The 18,807-nt window shown below is 36.7% G+C and overlaps 1 protein-coding gene across 2 annotated transcripts in view; it reads right to left on the reverse strand.

Annotated features, from left to right (window-relative positions):
- PTPN12 (protein tyrosine phosphatase non-receptor type 12) overlaps positions 1 to 18,807 on the reverse strand; it is a 78,206-nt gene that overhangs the window by 21,524 nt on the left and 37,875 nt on the right. For both annotated transcript variants that reach the window (XM_080391939.1, XM_080391938.1), the window contains exons 4-11: positions 17,916 to 18,011; positions 17,020 to 17,058; positions 15,176 to 15,247; positions 12,293 to 12,352; positions 9,050 to 9,192; positions 7,560 to 7,626; positions 6,863 to 6,940; positions 6,665 to 6,763 (exon numbers count right to left, since the gene is read on the reverse strand). In XM_080391939.1, coding sequence (XP_080248065.1) covers positions 6,665 to 6,763; positions 6,863 to 6,940; positions 7,560 to 7,626; positions 9,050 to 9,192; positions 12,293 to 12,352; positions 15,176 to 15,247; positions 17,020 to 17,058; positions 17,916 to 17,939 — 582 coding nt within the window. In that variant the 5' untranslated portion in view covers positions 17,940 to 18,011. The remainder of the gene's footprint in view (positions 1 to 6,664; positions 6,764 to 6,862; positions 6,941 to 7,559; positions 7,627 to 9,049; positions 9,193 to 12,292; positions 12,353 to 15,175; positions 15,248 to 17,019; positions 17,059 to 17,915; positions 18,012 to 18,807) is intronic.

Below are 18,807 nucleotides of genomic sequence, written 5' to 3' on the forward strand. Positions count from 1 at the left end.
CCAAAAGTCAGAGAAAGAATGAAAAGATTGGCTGATTAGATACTAAAATAAAAAGAAACCAACTATGAATGCTATGCTTGATCCATCAACTGAATGCATGACCCTCAATCTTATCTAGGAACAAAGGTACCCTTTTAAGTCCTTTATCAGTTTTCCTTGACTTACTGAAAAACATTAAGAGCTCAGAAAACTTTTAAAATGTAGCTGTAAACTACTGCAGACATGCCAACTGGAAAAAAATACAACTTCAGAGGGTTTTTTTTCTAGCCACTGATGGAATGAAACATTACCAGGGAACGTGGACATTCGACCCCTCTACTCAAATACGCAGGAAAGCTATTTCTAAGGCTTTCTAACATCAGGTATCGGGTGATCAGACAGACTGTTTTGCCCTTAACATACATGAAAATGAATTTTATTACCCACATTCAGACAGAACACTACTCTGAAGGCTGGTGTCAAAGATGCAGAGGCTCACGGAATTAAACAGCAGCAAGTCAGTTTCCTGCTCAATAGTCATGTCATACCTCTCCCCACTTCCCCGAGTTGTGCAAAATGATCTCTGAATCTCTCCCATATGTAGTCATTACTGTGGACAGCACTAAATGCATTGATGCTATACTAATAGGGCCCTCAATCTTAAGAACTAGTAACTAGATATAGTAACTAATATAACTTCATCCTAAGAACAGAGTGGGCTATTTGCCTTGTTTTAGCACCACAGCACATCCAAGTTCCCTAAGGCAGAGAGATATCAGAAAGACAGAAACTCCACAGGAGGGGTTCCTCCTCAACTTCTCCATCCTACAACAGATCAGAACACTATTCCAGTTCAGTCCTGCCTGCACAGAAGTTTTGAGGAACAGATTTCTTATTCAGGCACTCAGTTTTCTAAAAGGCACTGGCAAGGGAAAGGGTGTGCCTGTTGGCTGTGGTATAGACTAACTTGTCTGGAAAACAAACCAGCAGCTGCACCCCTATCCTTCTGTGTTTGTAAAGTGAAGTGTTTGTGAATAGAATGTTTCTTGAGATATGTTTTTCTCACAGGCAGAAGAAAGAGCCCATTTAGGGAGCTACCATCTGTCAGAGCTTTTCTGAACTCTATACAGTAAGAAGCTGTTGCTAGTTGACACAGGCAGAAGTAGCTGAAGACGCGCTGCCATTTTTGATACTAGTAATAAAACATATGTATATACCTTGCAAAATGTGTATAAACTCAAACGTCTGAGGCACGTTTACAACCACAGAGACAATTCTTTAAAAAATAATAAAACCCCCTCACACACCAAACAACAAGACACACACACACACAAAATGGTACTTTCTAATTCAGCCCTACAAGTCAGTGGTTATCCCAACCTCATACACTAATTCAGGCAGATATGTGTTCAAAAGCTTTCACTTCTGCATTAGGTTAAAATCAAGATCAGTTCACTCTGTTCTAGTTAAATTAAATCAGGAGCAAGAATGGTACAGGAACTGCCATCACCAAAAAAGAGGTAATTTCACTACTTTGCTTAATTAGCTCAACAGACTTATGTTTCTGTGTAGGCTTTGTTCACCTTGAGACAACTCATTCCCCAATAAGTAAAGGATTTTTACTTCAAAAGTCGAAGATGATAGAAGTTTAAAGCAGTAACCAAATGCACTAACCCATACAAGACAAAACAGCACTTATTATCAACTCTGTGGCATTGCAGCATTTTTAAGTAATTGTGCTCAGTTACTACTGGATCTCTTCTTGCTTTTAACTGAAGGAATACTGCCTGCTGAATGCTCAGAGCAAGGCTTGCTTGTTCTCAGTTCTGTGTCACAAAATATAGTGAACAACCAGTATTTTGAGCACCCTTGAGTGATACCAACTCACAGATTTCCCCTTCTGTCATGTATCAGAATAAGTCAGCTAGCAAACATGCAGAACGACTAGCATGGAGCAAAACAGAGGAATCTCAACTGTAGAAGTGAGTATAGGGTATTTCACTGGGATGGACGCATGGCTTGAGAAGAGCAGATGGCAATATTAAGAAAAAGCCTTCCAGCCTTCCTAATCACAGCTTACTGGCATCAGTCAGCACTCTTGCTTCTCTAGACAGATGTTGCATTCTCTGGCAAAATGCAATTTTAAAAAGCATCAGCTTATAAAAACCAGGACAACATATTTAGTTCACAGGGGTCATCATACAGACAAATGTGCAATTCTGTCAGTAAGTGTTCGGTGCAGCGCCCTGCTTTCTTACAGACGATACCTATCTTACTGTGGCAGGCTTCTCACTATAAGGAAACAAAAACATTAATAAGTGGGTAAAAAAAAAAAAAAAAAAAAAAAGAGCTTTCCCCAACCTTTACCTCTATATGCATTAACTCCTGAACAGTTTGAGAGTTCCAATGTCCTCTTTGATTTGAGGGAGCAGCTACCAAGATTAAGTGAAAATACTCATAGTTCAGAATTTCTAGGTATTCTGTTGAATTACACACACATATTTTATATATATATATATATATGAAATGTGTGTATATCTATAAAGGACTACATTAACAAATGAAAAGACCATAAAGTTAAATATTTAGTGTAGATTACATCTAGTCTACAGCAATACAGAGTAACTCATGCTCCTGTGGTAACGCAGAGGAACAAGGAATTCTCATGGCAGATGCAGCGTCTGAATTAAACTTCCTAAGGTGACCTAAATTGTGCTGTCACCTCCCAAAGATGGCTTTTCTCCCCACCTACTTCCTCCAGTGGCTTAATCACCGAACAGAGCTGTCACTAACTTGGAACAATTAGAGGATCACAGTTTTATACTGAGATTCCACAGGCATTGCCTACAAAAAAGTCTTCTGCCCAGGAATTACAATGCATAACTTTACTTTGGAACTCACAGTGGAAACATTTAATGTCATTCAGAAGCCTTCTGTACCGGTAAAGTAATAGCAAATTTACTGCAAATGCTCTTGCAGAAGTAATATCTTGGTTTCCCTTAAAAGGAATTGAGGCATTCCTTTTGCCCTTATCATAAAGCAGCACGGGAACCACAGAGCATCAGTGGATGAGAAATACTTCAGACAGAAACGATACACTCAAATGACTCAGATTAAATAAAACTTTCCAAGCTTAGGCAGCAAGATAAATATCTCTGAAGATATGATTTTTTAGAATGCTGCAATGGCCAAAAATCTCTTTCCAAGCTGCAAAACAGCAAAGAGAACCTGAACAGCAGTCTTTTCACTTAGTTTCCGAACCACTAACATTTTGAAAACCATCAATTCTTCTTATAGCAGTTGATTCCTCCACAGCTTCTAAAAGTGTTATCAACCGCAGCAACAGAATTCTGTCACTTCTACAGGAAGAAATGCAAGAGATACTTGAGAGTACTAGGAACGTCGTATTTTGGAGAAAGTATTTAGTAATACAAGCTTCTGTTAGCGGATTAGGGTAGATAAAGGACTTGCAGTACTGTAACATGCTTTTTACTGTCAAGAGACAAAATTCAACAAGAAATATTTTTAAAAAGATAGTAAACTTTTTGTTGTTTTGTCTTTCGCTCAATTTTCCTTTTTCTACGTACAGAACATCCAACTTTATCTAATTCCATCTGATTCAGATTTCCAAGACAACCATGGTTCTTCACTTCAGATCACAAAGATGCCTCAAATAACTCACAAAATATTCTACTCATACAAGCCTGACCAGTATCTTATCAGATGATCAAGACTAATCAGCTCACATGTTTCAAAACTTCCAAACACCAAGTGTAATATTTTCACAACAGTACTAACAAAACCACTGATTGTGAGAAGCAGAGTTAATGACTTCAAATAATTGATGATATGATCAAGAGTTTCAGTGAGAAGGGGGCTGAGTCTATCAAATTTAAAAGCGTCCTACTATGGGGGTGTGGGGAAGAAAAATAGTTCCAATTATCAAACTCAGCATCCGAGTCTTTTCTTATCAGAAAAAACCTGCTTCTGAGCAACAGTTTCATCTTTGCCCTGAAATTCGGCTGCTGTGGGGACTGCTGAAAGTACTCTACCTGGTATCTGAAGAAAGCTTTTCTTCATATAATTTCATTTACATAATTAGCATTATTTTAAGCACATTTATAGTTCTATACATTCACAATAAGTATAACTAATTATATGGCAAGAGCATACAATTACTACGTTACATCACATGTGCATTTTCTACATGGTTTTGAATCCTTCTATCAAATGCTAATAGAAATTCTAACCCTATGATAAACCTATTTTCAAACACTGCATGTGTTGTTTTTGTTGACTTTTTACAGTATTGTTTCCAGCAGGGCAAAGCTGGCAAGTTCACAGGAACACACGTTCAGGACTGTGTCCAAGCTACTTCCCTATGAATACTGCTACTCGTTGCCAATCAGATTAACTTTTTACTGCGATGTTACTGGCAAACACTGCTTACAAGGCTTAGGTAACAATTTATTTCAAAAGCTGCTTGAAACGGGAAAAGCAATTGGACAACAGAACCATGAAACCAACCTTACAGAGTACTCCAACTCTTCAGAGTACCATCAAAATACAATAAATGAAAGAAACTTTCCTCTTCAGTTAAGTAGTATCTCCCATATAACAGTAATATATCCAAACAAGGCACATTCTTTCATTTGGAATTGTTTCCACTAAACATAATTAAAACTCTTCACATGTACACCATTCCACAGTTGCTGTAGCACCTGCAGACAGAGTAAGATCTGGGAAGGAGCCTTAGGATATTACATTATATGTAATAAAGTTGTGTGAAAACTTTCTGCATCAGTTTGTTTCCTTTTCAAAGCCAAACATTCTGGAATATATCTTAGTTAAAAACACCCAACATTTCTGGGAAAAAACAGATATTATATACAACAGAAGCTACGTAACACCCTTGGAGGAAAAAAGCCAGCTTTTTCAGAATAGCAAAAACACTGTCTCAAGTAAGCCTCAAAGTTTTGAAAATCAGGTTAAAGCTACAAGCAGATATTTAATTGGATATGTGAGGTAGACTACCTTGTAAAACTAAAACAGAAGCTAAGCTACACCAGTTAATCCCCTGAAGGCGAACTTCCTAACAAATGAATAGTAGCAAAATTTAAGTACCAAATTTTTAGATAGAGGAACTCTTCACCTATAAGGCTTTTTACCTCAACCCTCCTGCAGAAGTGTTCAAGCTACAATATGAAGAAGCATGATTTCCTAATGCAAAAAAGGCTCTATCTAGTCAGAGTGACAAATACATTTTGCCCCGTTTCCAGCACAATGAGATCATTCAGAAGTAAATGAAAATTCACAGATCAGCTAGGCTGAATATCAAACCAGTAACATTAAAAGAGCCTGCCCTATACATATTGCACTTTGTCCATCAGGTTTCTTGTCATAACTAAAGACCTTATTGCAGGAACTGATATAAATTCTTAGGAGTTAACAGAAGGGTATATACCTTTTTTCTAAGAATGAAAAACATTTTAGGCTTCCTAGAAAGCACAGTATAGAATAGCTACACCCCTAAAATTAAAAGGCTACTTATTAATAAAGGCAGATTTAAAACTGCTTCCAGATATTTCAAATGGTCCTGAAGATACAACTCTCATACCTCTAGAGAGCAACAGGACCTACACCAATAGGATACTGAAGGGACAGATAAAGTTACTGCAAAAACAAAATACAGTGCAAGGATAAAGCATGGTACACAGTTCTGGACTGTGGGTGAGAGAAAGAATATATGGATCCTAAAAGCCATTTTTAACTTGCTGCCCATTCATAGCCAAGAAAAAAATATCTAAACATAAAAAAGGGGGAAAAAAAAATTAAACCGTAAAGAGACAGAAAAATCCTCAAACACCATGATTACCAATGAAGAATATTATTTTTCCAAGGTTTTTTCATTTCCTTTATTAAAAGGGTACAGTATGAAGCTTCCTATCAAAGGCACTTTTAGTCCTGCTCAACTACATCAAAGCTGGGTTGGGCCAAGACCAAGGCAGCCTGTAACAGCGTGTAATAGCCCAGTGTCACATTAATGCTTATTGGCTGGTTTAAAATTGGGCCCAAAATCACACTGGGGAGAAGGAAGAAAAGAAAAATTCCATTAAGTTTTTCCCTCTCAAGACAGTTTAACCTAAACAGAGATCAGATAAAAATAAATACACATATGTGTATATAGATAAATTCTATGTGTATATATATGTATATGCAGGCTGGAGTTTTACTTAGCTTTCTTTTTATCACACTGGTTAAAAAGTAATTTGCAGCAGCTCAGGCTTCAACAAAATTTCTTTTGCTGCCAATGTATCAAAATTGGGGTAAGTACTGCCAATCAAAGCAACAGACCAGCTGTCAACTACTGCCACCTCACCAAGGGCACATTTCACAACTTGAAATATTTAAGTCCTGCATTTCATCCATACTAGAATTGCTTCCCCCATTGCAATTGCATTTGTTATACATGGTAAATATTCCTTTAATTATCTGACTCTACTTTTAAAACCAAGTCCTCAGTGTAAGTTGGGCACAGGCTAGGTGTCCCTACTTGGCAAAAAAACCCACATGTAGTCCAAACAAGTTTTGTACGTGCCTCACAATAAATTTAAAAAAAACAGACTGTACAGGAAAATCTTTATCAGAAACCAACAGCTTCAACTCATAAAGGAGAGACACCTACCACTCCATCTGCAATCTTCCAATCTGCACAACTTTCGTATTTTTGCAGTTGCTTTTCAAACAGTTGTGCTATGGCTCGATGGACAAGTTCATACTGCTCCTATAGTAGATTACCAGATAAAAATTAGTGCTCAAGATCTTTATCATATGATAATATACCATCATTCTTTGTAGAGATTTATTTCAAAACAAGCTATACCTTTGTCTGTACTGCAGAATGCCTCTGTGTCCTCATTTCCTGTATTAAATTAAATACATTGAATTCTTCGGGAATTTTCTGAAACATAGAAGAAAGTCAATTTCATTGACAAAACCGTTTGTCAGAACAGCAATACAAAAGCCGTTAGACATCCAAAAGTACGTTTAGCTTCTGTAGGTAAAGCAAATCTGTTCTCTCTACATTGCAGCTATGAAGATTTTTTTTAAAAAAGCAATTACTCTCCAGAACTGGTTTTAAACATTTGATTTAGAACAGATGAAAGCATTTCAAGTATTTTGAAAATTAGACATGTAATGAAAGCTTTAATATGACACTGCAACATTAATGATGCTTCATAACTGAAAAATCCCAAAACTAAGTTATCCCTGTATATTTCAAGTATCAGGCCTCAAGAGCTGCAAGATCAAGCAGAGATGTCGATAAAGTTGAATTTAAAAAACCACTTTATATTGAAATATATTTTATAAATCTGTAATTTTACAGTGACTTTTTAGGTAAAAGCTTGCTGTCAAAGGAAATGAAGTACATACTGAAGCATGAATGCAATGAAACCAAACGTCAACCTGTCAAAAAAGTTCTGGTCTTAAACATTTTACTCTTCTAGAACATTCGAGAGCTCAATCACTGTTATAAAATGACAGAATGACAAAAAATCCGCTCTTTTAAGATTCCTTACCCCAGCTTTAAGCAAATTCCATGTATAATCTATGGCACAAATAGCTCCTGTTCTTCCACACCCTGCACTATGAACATAAACAGTTACGGTATGTTAGAAATTATTTTATAAGCTTTATGTTTCCAGAGTCCACGTGATAACAAATATCAAAATGTCTCAATTATCATTTTAAACTCAATCTGACACTATAATGTCTTAAAAATGAAAAAATTAACAATGAAAAATGCAAAATGGAGCATTGAAATTTTTAATGCAAGTTTTTCATAGCCAGTTAGAACTGTAATAATGAAAGATGCTTCAATGCTGACATTTTTATTCCCACTTTTGTTGCACTATTCCTAGTGACCACTGCTACAACAGTAAGGATGTCAAAATTTAATGATAGATATGTTAAATGACAGAACAGAATACCTTTAAAGATTTCCCACATTTTTCTGATTTAGTATCATCTCTGTATTTTCTCCTTGTTATTAAAAAAACTTAAATCTGAAAGTTATAAAAATGGTAGTGAACTATCACTTTTATCCTACCTAGCAGTATGAATTTCTCTATTTTACACAAAGAGTTTTAACACATGTATACTTGTTACATTATATTTACACTGCAGTTGTGAATGTTGGTTCTTTACAACATTGACATTCAAGAGAAATAGGACAGTGAAATGGATTTCAGTGCTAAGTAAGTTTCTTATGCTTTTGGACCTCGATTACTTTAAAATGACAAGCTGAAAAGAATGCAGCTAAAGACAATATATTTCTATACACTTTAAGAGAATAACCAAGTTCTAAACAGTTAATAAGCCCCAACAATCTAACATTACCTGGCTTATGAATCTGAATTCAGTTATTCTGATATATAATGCATTAACTTTTGTTGCTTAAAAAAAGCATCAAATATCATAGGCAAGAACTTTCCAGACTTATTGTCAGAAATTGTCAATTCACCAAAACACTTTTATGGCAGTTTAGTTTCAACAGTCCTTCTGTTAGCCATATTTCAGATCCAAGATGAAACTGCTGCTCAAAAGCAAAGACTTACCAACCAGAATCTACAGCCTGCTCATTAGAAATATTTTTTGTTATACTAGAAGACAGGTAGAAGAGTTCTTAGGTTGTGATGTACCTGCCATGTAGTCTTTCCAACTGAAAATGGAGCCTTGACTCCCAGACCTGATTTGCAGTGATCTTCAAAGTCTGTTTTGCCCTAATGAGGACTTAAATGTCTTAAGAACCACAAAATCATTTCCCCTTCAAAGGCTAAATCTCTTCTGATTGATATTCTGTCTTGAACTGAAGTAGAAGCAAAATTTCACTGTCATGCGTTTTAAGACAGTGAAGACTGATTTTGAGCCAAGTTTTGACATGAAGAAATATTCCTTTTTAGAAAACTAACTACTGATTTAGACTCAAACTACTTCATCTCATACCAAAAGCCTAGACTTCAAAAAAATTTAAATGTATATAAACTTAAAAATTAAATATATTTGATACCTGCAGTGTATGCAGATTGGTACATCTTCATGTTCCTGGTATTCTCTCATCAAACTGATCATATCCAGAATAGAATCAAAAGATGAAGGGACATCATGGTCAGGCCAGTTAACATAATGAAATTGATATACACTACGAGTCTCCTAAGGGAAAAGGAGGGGGAAATGCATTAATGATAACACATATTTGAGGAGTTTGCATGAGATAATTAGTTCAATGAACTTTCACTTTTTCCATGATTAAGTGTGGACAAGCAAAGCCATTTACTGTATTAAAAAAACCCAAACTTACAGCTTATACCACTTAGAAAAACTCAAGGCAAATGCTGTGGTATTTTGAGTGCTGCTAATGCACAGAAGAACGAACTATGGGGCAGTTCACACAAGCCCCTCTCTATAATATATTGGTTAAAAGTCCTACAACATTGCACTGTGTTAGAAGATTCTCTGTACTTACAGTCTTAAACTTCGAAAGAGAGAAAGAAAGGGAAAGTCCACCATGAAAGGTTCTTTCTCCAATCATACTCCAGTAACTTACATTAAAAAAAATGGGGGGCAGGGAATAGTTACTGTTTTGTCACATTACAAAATGAAGTGTGTACATCCACATGCAGAAGGAAATTAAGAAAGTGAGAGAAATAATTCAGGTGGTATCTAAACACCGATCACACTTGCAATAACAGCAGGTACACTTTTGTTCTATTTAGCTCATGTTACAGAAGTACTAAAAGACAACTAAGAAGCAAGCTTTGGAACAGCCTAATCACTCAGCTACCTAAATCCCTGAAAGGCCAAATCCTCTTTCTCACTATTACCTAAATCATCTGCAATACAACTAGTTCTACTGCACCTTTCCACACTGTTGTCACACCTCTGGATTCTCGTATGCCCTCAAAGTAATGTCCTAGAGAAGCATATGACTTTTTTGATCAACGTTACAGGTTGCAAGTTTCAAGACCTATGCTACATTCCATGTCGTTATTTGAGAAGCAACATAGTGGGCCCCTTGAGCATGGAAATGTAGATCATCTTCCAATTGAACAAACTATTTTTGATGCTTTACTTTTGCCAGACTTGTGGAAACACTGTAGCTAGTAAAAGCAAGAGAAAATCCAGCGTAAGAAAAGGCATTTTAAAAATCCAACTGATAATGTAAAACCTCATCAGTAAGGAGGAAGAAAACTTACAGCTGCCTAATAAGGCCCACCAAGAACTAACTTAATTACATTAAAACAGACAAAACCAGTGATTTTTCACGTTAGCAGAACTGCCAGGAAAAAGAATTATTCAAATTTAGGCTTTTTATATGGAAACTAAAAATGAAAAGGAGTCTTCATAGTCCTTTTTTACTGCCACTTTTTAAGAAAGAACCTGATGTTTTAGCTTAAAATAATCTTCAAGTTTCAAACTGGTTTTCCTCATAGAAACTAGAGTAACTTTGTATATTTAAATGAATTTTAAAATTCTTTTGTGTAGTATTTTGTATGATTCTCCATCAAAAAGTTTAAAGAAGTGACAAAACTTTTTGTTATTCTGGAAAACCAGAGAAGGAACTTAAAAGGATGTTACTCTATACCACAAATACCTATTTTTCCTCCCCAGTTCTACACTTAGAATTCCTCAAAGTAAGATGAAATCTGTAACTCATTACCAAAATGTGGGTTTTCTGTATGCCCACAGAAATCCTGAAGCAAAGGTTAAGTCTGAAGAAAGACTGTTTTATCAGCCACATAAGTTCAATATCAACCTATCTTGTTAATTCTTTCAATTACAATACTCCTTAAAGGAACAGAAACTTTGGGCTCTTTGCTAAGATCAAAACCATGGCACAAATCGTAGCTTTTTGTTACTACTTAAGTTTTATGTAGTACACAGGTATCGTATACAAACTATAAAAATTAACCGGAACAGAACTCAGGGAAGTGGTCAAACATGATTTGCATGTATAGTATACGCAAGCAAAACAAATTAACTAGTTTCTGAAGTAACCAGTTCTCATGCTATTCAGGTATTAAAAGTAATATTAAATTAAATTAAAATTAAATTAAATTAAATTCTGCTTTGAGGTTTTTGACATCTCATCAGTTAACCTTCATGTTTTTCTAGGACAGCTCTACACTTACTGACAGCTGCTTTGCAGACAAATCAAGTCACCTCAAACCTGACGCTTATGTATAAGTTTGCAAGAAAAGCTTAAATCATCCATTCTTAAGAGCTACATGAAAATGCAAGTGCTTTTCATTTCACTGAAAATATGACAATTTCCACAATTAACATAACATACTCAGTTTATGAAGTAGGTCTCATGTTTTACAGTAGTTTGTGTCACAAGTTTTCACTAAGATGAATAAACTCAATTTCTTCCATAAAGAGACTAATTGTAACCACTTCGTTGCCAACTTAACAAACAGTGGAAATAAATAGGTTTACCAAATACTTGTCTGGTAAGCCAATTCTACATATTGAACACTAGGATATCAAATCTTCAAGAATTCCAAAGCCTTGAGCTCACTTTTAATAGTACATTTCTATCTTGACCCTTGAATATGCTACATACAATTCCCCCATCCAAAAGTTCCCCAAGCAAAAAGACAGTGCAACTCAGTTTAATCGAGAACATTCCATATTTTTACATGTATTTCAATTACAAGAAGAGTGACTTTTTACAAGCTAGAATGAGAAACTTTGGGGGTGGAGGGGAAATACCACTAAGTTGTCGTCATTCTTGCTTTATTTATTTGGCAATACAAATATAGAAATGGACATAAGAAGTGTCTTTTTAACATTGTAAAACAATGACAATAAGTATAGGGCAAATTCTAACAAGCACACAGACTTCATCCAAAAAGAAGCTAACCAGGTGGAGTTAGAGGAAACAGATGGCAAGTTTGTTTGATTTTTTTAAAAAAAACAAACAAACAAAAAGTCTGATTCAGTTTGTCATAGTATTTTTAGTTGAGGTAAACAGCGAAATTCTCCTAGGGTGACAGTAGCTTTGTAGTTCTTAACACATGATATTGAAGACCATCACACAACTTTGGCTAAACAAGAACATATATAAAAGACAAGGAAACAGTTTCACTACTCTTTTCTTAGACGCTAAGCTTTTAACATCACTTCTAAACTTGATGCTTTACATACAGAACTAAAAAAGTGAAGATATTTTCAGGAGCTTCCTTCATTGTATCATTTCAGAAACCTTTGAGCAACCGCTTGTTGGCACCAGACATGATCATATACTTACATTTTGAAATTCAAGTAATAATGTTCTAATGAAGTAATCTGTTCTTGCTTGCTCAGCTTCCTAAACATGAGAAAACAGTAATAAATTGGGGAAAAAAAAGATTAATATACACCACACAGATTATAACTAAAACCCCAAACTTTAAACTCAGGTGTCTTAATGTACTGGTTTTGTACTATGATTTCCCCAAAAGATGAGCAATCAAAACACTGATTTTAAAACAGCAGCAACTTAGCTTGCTACAAAAGATACTGTGGAAGATGTCACTTTTACTTAAAATAAAAATGGGAGTTTTCAACCAGTAAGTGTCTAGCCTGCTTTTGAAACCAACAGTAAACCTTGTAAGAGTATTTCAAAGTACTCCCTTTTCTTTTTTTTTCTCCATAAATTTATATTTAATGTACAGATTGCCTCCCACAGCCATCCTTCTATAACACTCCTGCTGTATAAACTTCAGCCTCTAATCACTTTATCCTATGACATCTTTCATTCCACACACACACACACACACACACACCCCTTATTATTTTCACTTAAGGATGCATCTGAATGGATCATTGTAATTATCTTCGTTGTGGTCAAAAAGCATAGTCTCTAGGCTCCTGGGATGTTCAAATAGGCCTTTGGAACATCAAGGAAAGTTTATGCTGTAGACACCAAACAATATTACTGTACCTAAAATATCAGTAATATCACAATTTGAAGATGCATTCAAAAGCTTAGCGTTACAGCTTCCACAGTGAATTTAGGAGACTGCACATATGCTTTAACATGTTCCTATCTGCTACTGGGATTTTACCATTTACCAATCAAGAAAGCAATTGCAACACTTTACAGGTTTAAAGGAGATAATGCATAACTAGCAGCAAATGGAGCCCATATACATCATTGTATCCAAAGATAAGACATTCTCAGATGTCAAATACAACATACACACAATTCCTTTTCTCTAATACTTACCAGGTATGCAACCACCACTTACTAGGTACAGGGCAAAAACCCAAAAGTAAAACCCACAAAAAAACAAACTCACAAGTCAATTTTTAAATCAAATTAAGGTAGGCAAAGGGTACTTGGAATCTTTACAGACCAAAATTTCTAAGTATATGCTTTCTTGACAAGATGAACTTGAAGCGTACTTAATTCTTCGTAGGCTATTTCAAAGTAGTATTAGGAATAGCTTGATAAACTGGCATGCTAGCTCTTTCTGAGCACCTTAAAACATTTCAGCTAGAAGACAGCAATTCACATCCAAACCCACGTACATCTGAATTAAGGAGAAAGAAAAAACCCAAACAAAATAGTTTTGAGATCAATCTGGAATGGAACAATTCCACTGTATTAGAATAAGTGAGCAGGCAAAGGCCAATCACGAACTGCAGTGTAAAAAGTTACAGTAAGATAATTTATACTGATGACAGTTATAATCAACACTTCAATGCCAGGTTTTGTTCATATCCTAATAGTAACTAATAGAACATAATAGAACCTGATTAAACTACCAGGTGGCAAGATTAAACATAAAGACATGAAGAAGTGTTTTCCTCCAACAACACAATGATGTGAATGTCAGAAAGAGTAAGTGACAAAAATCATAACTCAAAAATAAAATTGACAAATTCATCATCCACTGCATTATAAAAATACTGATAATCCACAGGCAACATCCAATTAAGGAAGTCCTGTTAGTCTGCTGCTGGAAGCTGACAACAAATACAAGAAGGATCACCCTATAGATGGTTTTTTTTCTATTCTCTTCCCCTAAGTAATTAGGCAGTCATTGAACACAATGTGATAGGCCAGAGGGAATAAAGATACATAAACAGGTGTGTACAGAGGAAACTGGATGCTATCCCACACGTAAGGAATGCTAATCATATTGATTTTGGTGGCTATGCTCCCACATACCATATATCCTCACTCATACCCTGAAAACTTCACAATTCATGAAGTGAATTTCTGGCATGTAAGCGGTCCCCTTTTGTGAAATGGTGATTGCACTATGACTTCTTTCACTACCAAGGAAAGGTGATTGCAGAAACCCACACCCATCTCATGTGATGCCAAGATGACAGCTGCCAAAAGAATGATGACTTAATTCCCTACTGTGCCTGGTGTAGGAGACATCCATGGTCCCCCTTCCTGCCTATTAATCTTCCTGATACCCTTCTGTTATGATTTATGAGCAAGTATCAGAACTGGAAGAGGCCCTAGTACTTAAGCTCAGCAATCAGAACTCCTGATAACACAAACACAACATGCGACAAACTTTCAGGTTTCCTCCATCTTTCTGGAATCATAGCTTGCTTGACAGTTATCCCCCAGCGACCTCTCCAGGAAAAGATTCAGACCTCATGGTGATCTGCTATTCATTTTTGGTTTGATTTTAAAGGCAACAATAGAAACAAAGGAAGTATTTTCAAATAAACCTCTATCTGTTACCAACAGAAACAAGTGAAAAAAATTAGTTTAGTTTCCATTTTCTTTCTTCATGCAACTTAAAGAAAATCATCTGTTCCAGTGTTACTGTCATTACTCATGCACATCTGGAACACACAAGTCATAATGGACAGAAACAACATGTACAAATATTATTTGATTTCTTAATTACGGTACATTCAAAATCACATCATGTAAAGCTGAAGAAATGATACGTAAAAAGATACAAGACCAAGACACACAGGTTTCCTACTTAAAAAAAATTAAAAAATCATGAAGGATTTAAAAAAAAACCCAACCACACAGCTTAAACACACATATTGTTTTCCACTACATTCCTTTGAGAGTCTTTGTGTAAAATTTGGTACCAAACAATTAAAAAAGCATTTGTTTTGTAATACAAACTATTAGTTGAACAGTTAATTTCTAAAGCTTTATACTTACACAAGAAACACGAAATGGTCCAAACGTTACAGCTGCTTCTCCATACAGAGGCCAGTAACGTTCACATTTTTTCTGTTAAAGCAAAGAATGCTAATTTAATTCATGCGTAGTACTGAAAAATGATGATTAACAGAAGCAGAGTAGACACAACGATAACCTCAAATGCCTTATTCTCTCTCTTATTTGGTGTTTTGCCTTAACATCTGCCTACTGGTGCCTTGCTGGACTTCTTTTAAGATAGTAAAATGTCTTTTCTTTTGGACACCAAAAAAAAAAACCACCAAAGCCAAACCCCTAGATTACCAATTAATATAGCAAAAAGACACTTTGTAAATTAGGACATGAACTTATAGGTATGAAAATAAGACTGCCTACATATGCACAAGCACACATCATACAGAGGGAGGCAATGAGAGCTAATTTAGCTTTTGAGAAAGCTTGGAGTTCACAATTCTGGGCCATATTTTTTTTTTCCCCTCAGCTCAGAATTTAGCAGAGACATTTAGAATCTTAGAACCACTTAGGTTGGAAAAGGCCTTTAAGATCATCATATCCAACCATTCACCCAGCACTGCCAAGTCCACAACTAAACCATCTCCCTAAGCACCACATGTACACATTTTTTAAACACGTCCAGGGATGGTGATACCACCACCTCCCTGGGCAGCCTGTTCCAATGCTTCACCACCCTTTCAGGGAAGGAATTTTTCCTAACACCCAATCTAAACCTCCCGTGGCTCAGCATGAGGACATTTCTTCTTGTCCTGTCACTTGTTACCTGGGAGAAGAGACCGACCCCCACCTGCCTACAGCCTCCTGTCAGGGAGCTGCAGAGAGCAGTAAGGTCCCCCCTGAGCCCCCTCCTCTCCAGGCTGAACAGCCCCAGGTCCCCCAGCTGCTCCTCACCAGACTTGTGCCCCAGACCCTTCACCAGCTGCGTTGCCCCTCTCTGGACACGCTCCAGCCCCTCAACGTCCCTCCTGAAGTGAGGGGCCCAAAGCTGAACCCCGTGTCCGAGGTGCGGCCTCACCAGTGCCCAGTGCGGGGGGACGGTCACTGCCCTGGCCCTGCTGGCCACACTGTTTCAGATACCAGCCAGGACGCTGCTGGCCTTCTGCCCCCCCGGGCACACGGCTGGCTCCTGCCCAGGGCTGTCACCCAGCCCCCCCAGGCCCTTCCCCCCAGGCAGTTCCCAGCCCCCTGCCCCAGCCCGTCGCGCTGCGTGGGGCTGGTGTGACCCAGGGGCAGGACCCGGCACTGAGCCCTGTTGAACCTCCTACAAGTGGCCTCGGCCCATCGGCCCGGCCTGCCCAGCCCCCTCTGCAGAGCCCCCTGCCCTCCCGCAGGTCAGCACTGCCCCCAGCTCGGTGTCACCTGCAAACCGACCGAGGGTGCACTCGGTCCCCTCGTCCAGACCGTTGATGAAGGTAGTAAACAGGGCTGGCCCCAATACTGTGGATATTTAAAAGACAGGCTGTTTTTGCACCTGTATGAGTTAACAGGAAATTCTGAAGGACTCTGGATTTTGATAGTTGGCCTATATCCCACAAAGAGCAAGATTTTTTTCCATACTAACATGATTAGAAAGAAACCATTGGTACACTTCTGTACACAGACACATATATTTATTCCACTAAGAGGACATCTAAATAATAACTTAACACTATAAATGGAGCAAAGAAAAGCTGTCACATTCACTATTTTCTGTGCATACTAATATAAGGATAGCCATTCTCATTCAACCTTGCAGATTATTTTTACAGTTACGGATTTGGCACATGAAGCCTCACAGGCATTGGCATACTGCCTGCACAGCCAATGCTCATTCAGTTTTGCATACATACCCTTCCCATTTCAAATTCTCGACAGGCCATTACAATTATCTGAAAAGAAAAAAAAAAATGCTTGAATATAGCAAGTTTTAGATGGAGTAACTTCACCAACACCTTACTGCTTGTTTCTGCCTGGGCAGCTACTGGTACTCCTTAATTGGTTACTACTGAAGAGACTAGTTAATACTATTTTCTTACTGGCAGATGCATACTCCTTTAAATTCTAAAATGGTATCCAAGCTTTATCCTGGACAAAATTATCTACAACACTAATACAACGTTTCAAGCTTACTTAATTTGAACTCACTGTAATCCGGTACAAACACGTTATTTATTTATTCAGCCTGACTATGGAGTCTGAACTTAATAACAAAAATATAGAACCATTTTCCAACTGGAAGAAATAACTCTATTTACTTAAAATGACAGACTACATAAAAAAGGTGCAAAAACTTATTTAAAAAACAAGAATCAAACTTCTTGGGGGAAGCTATTTCAGATACAGTAACATGAACAGCGCAATAAAAATGCACCAACAGGTAAGCTATTTGTTACAATAAGTAACCATGACTTAAGTGTCTAATAAAGCAAAAAAATATTTTCAGAAATAATTTGTTGAACAATGCGATTTTAACAGTACTTCAAAGTTAACTCCTGACAATAGCTGTTTAAACAGATGTAGAATATATAAAACAGTAAGTAACCCAAAATTAGCATAAGTAGAAAGGTAGGCACTTTTTTTTTTCCACATGCTGCTTCTGTATCTCATTTTGTCAGTCCACATTAAGTCAGAGTCAAGATCTGAGAAGTCAATGGACTAAATCACTGTCAACAATTTCAATAATGGTACAATCATTGTGCCATGAAATAGGGCAATACCGAATTCTGGTTTTTAAGTAGGTACTTACAGCAACATTGTATTCCCATATCATCCTCCAGAAGTCTATTACTGTATTTGCTAATGGTCCCTGTGTAGCAACATATGCTTTTGGCCCATGTACTCCCTAGGATTGCACAAAGGAACCATTAATGTTTATAAAGAAAACTTATCTGCACCAAATAAGAAAGGCTTTAGGTTATAATCATGCAAAATTAGAATTATTTTTGATTCAACAGTAAGAGTAAGAGTGAATATGAAATATTAGTGCCATTGACATTAGTGAGAATTTTGCTGGTGATTTCAAGGGGGCCCAAGATTACAACAGCTACTGTGCTGCCAGAGACTGTAACAGAAAACATTAAATTTCTGCATGTTCAGATTCTGAAGATGCCCTTTAAGTCCACATTTTGTTACTCACACTTTAACAACAAAAATTTCAAAATCTTTCTGCTAAAAAGCATCCCCTTCAACAAATTTAAGATCCCTTCTTCCAGTAATATCACATTTCAAGTTAAACAAGTTTTAAAATTTATTTTATATAAAGCTGGAAGACATTTACATTCAGCTTTTCAAGCTAAACATTTGAGAAGTAAAGTTTATAAGAACACCTGTTTCTGAATAAACATTACTGTGCAGAAACAGCACCAGAATAAGGCTACAAGGAAAGCCAAAGATATTCACACTTTGAAACAAAAGTGTAACAGGCTTTCAGCCAAATTGTGGTTTCTCTTTAAGAATGTTGGATATAATTCCATTGCCACACTTCTGACATGAACAGCAAGAAGTGCATATTAACATAGACAATTTGTGTCAAAGGCCTCATTTATTATCCCTCAAAACAGCCTCTCAAAATACGGTATTTTTAACACTACCGACTGTTAAAATAATCAGTATCTGAATTCTCCTATGGCATAAAGTTC

This window comes from Falco punctatus (assembly GCF_963210335.1).
Source record: "Falco punctatus genome assembly, chromosome: 6".
Lineage (NCBI taxonomy): Eukaryota > Metazoa > Chordata > Aves > Falconiformes > Falconidae > Falco > Falco punctatus.